At 34.0% G+C, this 6,635-nt stretch overlaps 1 protein-coding gene across 1 annotated transcript; it reads right to left on the bottom strand.

Moving 5' to 3' along the window:
* Nucleotides 1–27: 27 nt before the first annotated feature.
* On the bottom strand, nucleotides 28–3,565 carry LOC136066987 (protein NO VEIN-like). Its single transcript, XM_065772129.1, has 3 exons — nucleotides 2,647–3,565; nucleotides 1,473–2,540; nucleotides 28–764 (listed from the first exon to the last, which is right to left on the bottom strand). The coding sequence occupies exons 1-3, from the start codon at nucleotides 3,349–3,351 to the stop codon at nucleotides 732–734; spliced, it is 1,806 nt and encodes a 601-aa protein (XP_065628201.1). The 5' UTR covers nucleotides 3,352–3,565; the 3' UTR covers nucleotides 28–731.
* Nucleotides 3,566–6,635: the final 3,070 nt, after the last annotated feature.

Genomic DNA, 6,635 nt, shown 5'->3' with positions numbered 1-6,635 from the left:
AAAAAAAACTACTTCATAAGCAAAGGACATGAAGATGCCTAAAGAATTACAAAATAAAATTATGTACAAGAAGATAATGAGTCTAAAAACATCACACAATAGAATCACAATGTGTTAAGCCCCATGCTCGAGACCAATCAAATAAAGAGCTAGAAAAGATTGATAGAAACTGACCCTGCCCGTACACTACACATCTTCAAATGTACACCAATTATGTTTCCTCCAAATAGTCCATATCAAACACAAACGAACCATATTCCAAATTGCCAAAGAATGCTTACCCACCCAATTCCTCCAACCAAACATGACATCCATCACCTTACCCAGTAGGACCTAAAGGATCCCAAAGCATCTAAAAACAAAACTCCACAAATTATATGCAACCGCACAATGAATCAAAAAAGGTGGTCCACCATTTCCCACCTACACCAGCACATGCAACACCATCCTACTAAAGTGTTGCCTCTCTTAATGAGGTTATCACAGGTAAGAATCTTCCCCATGCTAGCATCCACACAATGAATTTAAGGAATCCCAAATGGACACTTAATCCATTTCAAATTATGCTCAACTCAATCAGAGGTGAGGTTATTCTTCTATTACCATAACATCCAGATAAAGGAGAAACGCACAACATTCCAAACCTTAGTATGCCCGTGATACACAAGTCTTTCTTTCCAGCATGCCAGAACCTCCTCATGGGTCCTAAGCATCAGATGGTGCATCACAGATTAAGAACACCAAAGACAACAGTTCCATTGCCACTGCAAAATGCCAAGAGAAATATGAATTTTACTATGTCACCGATATACTCCAACAATTTGGAAAAACATTCCACTGTCCACCCAAAACATGCTACCTTCCGCGGAACCTTTGCACACCAAATGCTCTAGGTAGGAGACCCAAAATGTGCACTCCCTCTCAAACCTCAAAACAGGATAGAAATATGTACTTAATTTAAGTTCTTTCTCCTCTCTTGTTTTCCCCTTTCCAAGTTAAGAAAAGAAAAGAGAGACATGTGCAACCCCAAACAACCAAGAGCCACTATATCATCTTCAATACCCATAGAATATAATGGGATGGTATGTGCCATACTAAAAATTTTAGTCCCAATAGGATATGAACTCAAATCCTTTAATTTCCAGTCAAATATATTCTTCATATATCAATGACCCACTATTAGATATGCAGGATTTGCAATACAGTTTATTTATTACATTGTCAATTAAAATCATTAGAATTCCAACCAAATCACAAAAGAGATACTGAGTGGTAAAAATCTCTAAGACTATGAAAGAAGATTTCTAAAATTTATAAACCCTGAGAACTATCGTGAAATCATTTTAAATAAATGAATTTCTACATTTATTCTTTACATAAATCATACAAAGCAAAATTAAATTTCAACATCAGATAAAGAATTAAATCAGTGGATAGGTGTGAATCATAATCTATAACAAGAATTAACATACCTCAGGCACAGTATGATCCCGACACGCCTCCTTCCAGGTTGTAATGAATGTCTTTATAGAGTCATTAGCAATTGCAAGATCAGCTTCGTTACAATTGTTAGCCTCCTCAATCTCCTTGGAATTATCTACAGTATGAACATCTAGTTCTACCACCACCTTAGACACATTGCGGCCTAGATCTTCGGGTTTTCTTTTCTTTTTAGATGATCCAGAGGGTCCAGACATGGTGGAACTTGGATTTTCAGATTTCCTTTTCTTTTTTGACGATCCACTACAACTCTCATTGTGCCTTGGGCTAGCAGGAGCAAGGTGCCCATACACTTCACCTTTCAGCCCAAGCCGTGTCATCTCTTCAATTTCAGATGGGTATGGACAGCTACTGACTCGGTCAGAAGAACTTGCAACATTCTGTGATCGCAAGTTAGCATCTTCAGTCTTTTCGTCTTCATAACCAAAATCTTCATCATCAATATTTTCGCCTTCATCAGAGCCTGATGAACCAAATCTAGTGTGCTTGCCACAAAAAACCTTCTGTTCAGAGGAGAATGATTCGACACGCTGAGAAATAGAACTGAAACGTTCATCAAGCTGCTTTTTCAACGCCCAAAGAAGAGGACGCCTCCTCTTGGATTTCATCTTAGCACCATCTAGAGGCTTCTTTAAAGTGGCAGTCTCTAAGCTCATGGATTTCCGGATAACAGAAATATGCATCCCCAAGCTTTGAATTCGTAAGCAAAGTTCCTCCTTGCTGGCAACGGAACGCTTCTTAGCAACAAAATCCAAAAACTCTTCAATTTGAACAGTGTCATCATGATTCTTACTCTTCTTCTTCTTCTTATCCATGAACTTCCAAAGTAAAGAACAAACCTCCTTGCCGGTTATTTTAAAAACTTCAGTGATATCAGAACTGAGTGAAAAATAATGCAACACAAGCGGGTGTCGCAACAATGGCCCCAATTCAAGCTTTTCGAAGCTATCTACACCCTCATTCTTACAAATTGCCACTTCCAAATCATACAACGAAGTAATTCTTTGAACCCCAACAAAGCAATGGATAAATGCATTTATCTAATCAAACCAAACAACAAAAACAACAACTTTATGGATCAATTTTGTTTTTACCAACACATAAAATTGAAGTAAAAGACTAATATTAATAGTATAATAATAGTACCTTCCCTTCGAGGAGCATAAGGCTGTGAAGACTGGGGACTTTCTGCATTGGAAAGTTGAGAGAGGACCAGGAATCGACCTTGAGGTTGAGCAGCGCATCTTGAGACACTTGCCACGCCGTCACGTTCTCTCCGGCCGCGATTATATTGCGCCTCGCCTTCGTGACGGCGCGGTCAACCTTGTCGACTGAGTGGGTTTGCTTTGAATTGGGCAACTTCGGATTCTGGGGAGGGGAGATGTTTTGGCGGTCGACCTTTTCGATTGGGTGGGTTTGTTTCGAATTGGAAAACTGCTGATTCTGATTCTGATTATTCAGATTCTGGGGAGGGGGGATATGGAGGTTAGGGTTATTCGAAGGAGGAGGGTTTTGGATTGGGAAGGTGTTAGGGTTTTGGTTTTGGAGAAGGAATTGCTGTTGTTGTTGCTGTTGTTGTTGTTGTTGCTGTAGTTGTTGTAGAAGTTGTTGTTGTTGTTGATGTTGTTGAAGGAAAACTAAGGCAGCTTGGGGGTTTTGGAGGAAATAGTTTGGGTTTTGGAGGGCAAAACTGGGATTATTTAAAAGAGCTACCGGAGCAGGAGGAGGAAGAGGCTGCTGTTGTTGTTGAGGCGGCTGTTGTGGTTGTTGCTGCAGCGGCTGAGAACCCCAGCCGCCGACGCTGCCGCCGGCGGCAGCGGGGGGACGGAAACCAGAAGGGTATCCGTACATAATAGTGAAGGGAAAGGAAAGAAAGATAGTGAGGAGTTTTTTTGGTGACGGTGTTTGGAATGTTTTATAAAAAGGATGGAGGCGGCAAGTGAGGTGACGAAGAACGACCGTAAACGTCGGTGTGTTTATGGTATCCAACGGCCCAAATTCAGCGCATCATAGGTTTTTTAATTTTGAATTCAATCACTAAAATTTTGAGCGAATGGAGGCGGCAATGTCGACAATTGTAAACTTAGGTTTAAGGAAAGGTACTTTTTTTTTTTTAATATTAAAAATATATATTTTATAAATAAATATGTATCTGAAACTCAATTACGAAGACTTAGGGCCCGTTTGGATACAGTTGAAAACTGAAACTGAAAACTGAAAAATACTGTAGCAAAATAATTTTTAAATGTGTGAATAGTACCGTAGGACCCATTTTTAATGAAAAAGTTATTGAAAAGTGAAAATTATGGATCTGTAAACAGTAAAAGTTGGGTGAAAAAGTCACATGTTGCGGCTACTGTTCAATGAACAGTAGCAGAAACAGTGTTGCTACAGTAACACTTTGTCTCTGAAAAGCTGGGGACGCGTGAAAAAAATAAATAAATAAAGGCTGAAAACGTAAACGTGCAACGCCAACGCTCCAGCCAAACGGTCTCTTAGGCTCCGTTTAGATACAGCTGAAAATTTAAAAATATTGTAACAAAATAATTTTTAAATGTATAAATAATACCGTATGATCTATTTTTAATAAAAAAAACTTGTTAAAAAATGAGATTTGTGAGTCCCATGGCTGAAAAGTTGCTAAAAAATTGTGTAAAAGGTACTGAAAAGTTTATTAAAATAATTTTTAAATGCTGAAAAGTTGATTAAAGTGCTGACAAGTTGCTGAGGTGTGCAATAAGTTTGGTACCAAAGTTAACAATCACGGCACAGCTGAGAAAGAAAAAAAAAAAAAGCTGAAACGCATTTGCGTCCAGATGTGGACGCAAAACGCACAAACCAAACATACACTTAAACCTAAGCCCTTGAACAATGATGACAATGTTCAACTTCAACTTGAATTAGATTGGATCAAATTACATTCATTGAGTAGAATATATTGTTTCATTGTACATTACAAGCATAAAATATGACAAAGTTTAGTTACAAATCAATAAAATAAACCTTACTATATATTTAAAATTCTAATCGTTGAATTACATTTTCTTTACAATGCACATGTCAAATTTTATGTCAATCAAATATTATTTACTATATGATCTATAAATTTATATTTTATGCATAATTTTAAACTACAAAAACTTTCAATTTAAAAAATTTATTAATGACATAATTATCGGTCTTTAACTTTTAGAAATTTTGCAAATATAGAGGATATAAGAAGAAGATGTAATCTAATGGTGAATTTGTCAAAATTCACCTCTGATAAAAAGATATTAAGATTGTAGCCTTAGGCTCTGCTTGAGAGTTCATAAGGGAATGAAATGGAATAGAATGGAATGTATTTAAGTAAGAGAAAAGAATGGAAAAGAATGAAATGAAATGGAATTAAGTAACCTTGTTTGGATGTTTTAAAATAAAGAAATGGAAAAGAATGAAAATGAATATAATGTAAGTAATCTTGTTTAGGAGCAACATGGAAGGAATGAAATTGAATAATTTTATGACAATATTACTATTAGACCCCTATTTTAAAATAAAAGGTTAAGTATATAGGGATATTTTGGGAGTTTTAGTAAAAAATCATTAAATTTCATTTCATTTTCTCTCATTCCTCCCAATTTCGGGGGAAATGAAAATTTTAGATTTTAAGAGAATAGAGAGGAATAAGTGTTCCTTCCTACTCATTCTATTTCCTCCCACTTAAACTCCCAAATAAGGGAATGAAACTTTTTATTTCCTCTATTAAAACTCTCAAACAAGAGAAGAGAATAATATTCTAAAATTATTCTTTTTATTCCATTCCATTCCCTCCACCCAAGCAGAGCCTTAGGGTACGTTTGGTACACTGAAGGGAGATTACAACAAAATTGGTTAATGTGTTGATTCAGTGTACAAACCAATTTTGGGATATTTTGGGAGTTTTAGTAAAAAATCATTAAATTTAATTTCATTTCCTCTCATTCCTCCCAATGTTGTGCGCAGACATGAATGTGTTATAATGTAATAACTAAACATATTCATTAGTTTGGTTGTGAGTTATAACATCAAAATGAAACTTAACATTTATTTTAGGAAATATCTTACTCATACAATTATATTTTCTTAAAAATTGTTATTTTTAAATTTAAGAAAGATATTTGTTATTTTTTATGATTTTTTATTTTTTATTTTTATAATTATTAGATGTATATGGAAGGTTTGTTTATTTGGAAATATATTAAGTTTTAAAATTAATGCACTTACTAAGGAATAGCTAATACAATCTTTTAAAGATGAATAATTATTCCTCATTTTGAAGAATAGTTATTCATAAGGAATGACTATTCCTTATAATAAAAACGTAACCAAACTAAAGAATAATTAAATCATAGGAATAACTATTACATTACAACGCCTATTACAGTCTACCAAACATGCCCTTAGATTATAACCAATTTTGTAACTAAATATTAGATCAAATCACATTGATCAAAAAAGTTGTACTGAATTTATCTTGCAGCTTTTATCGAGTTAGTTTTGGTCAAAATGCATTGAATTATTTTCTTCTTAATAAAGTTGTCATCTTTTCATCCCCAAAAAAAAAAAAAAAAAAATCACATTCATCATATTGAGTGCTTTTGAGCAGAAAATACTATTTTTTATTCTTATCACAAGCAAAAAATATTGTTTTATTAGACATTATGTACAGATAAAAAAATTTAGGGAGCCAAGCTATATATATTACATTTTTATTTATTTTTAATACGTGAAGAATATTTTTAATTTTTATTTAACATATAAAAATTTCTCATGTAAACAAAAATATTTACATCAAGTAAGTATTTATATTTTTTAAAAAGTAAGTCTTGACATATCTAAAAATTTACAGGTCCATTTAATAAAAAAAAAACATAAATAAATTATGTATAATACACTTCAATTACATGCTTATAGTAAAAATCTAGAGGAGCATTATTTAAATTTGTCCAAAATTAATATATATATATATATATATCCTTTTTTTACAAAAAATACAAGAGAGAGGAAGGAGTTTTGAAAAGTTAAAAGGCACCATGGCCCATTATGTCTGCGCACAACATTCATGCGATGCACACATTGTTTTATTGATGTTCACATTTTAAAAGCATGAAATG

The sequence above is a fragment of the Quercus suber genome, unplaced genomic scaffold (genome assembly GCF_002906115.3).
Source record: "Quercus suber isolate HL8 unplaced genomic scaffold, Cork oak 2.0 scaffold_54, whole genome shotgun sequence".
NCBI lineage: Eukaryota > Viridiplantae > Streptophyta > Magnoliopsida > Fagales > Fagaceae > Quercus > Quercus suber.
Note: the sequence above shows the minus strand (reverse complement) of the source record. Positions and strands in the feature narration are given on the sequence as shown.

Bases quoted from the DNA above. Each gene is read 5' to 3' on its own strand.
- LOC136066987 (XM_065772129.1), bottom strand. From the start codon at position 3,351: ATGTACGGATACCCTTCTGGTTTCCGTCCCCCCGCTGCCGCCGGCGGC. The intron at 2,541-2,646 runs GTACTATTATTA...TGGTTTGATTAG, and splicing joins TTATGCTCCTCGAAGGGAAG to ATAAATGCATTTATCCATTG. The intron at 765-1,472 runs GTATGTTAATTC...GGCATTTTGCAG, and splicing joins GGGATCATACTGTGCCTGAG to TGGCAATGGAACTGTTGTCT.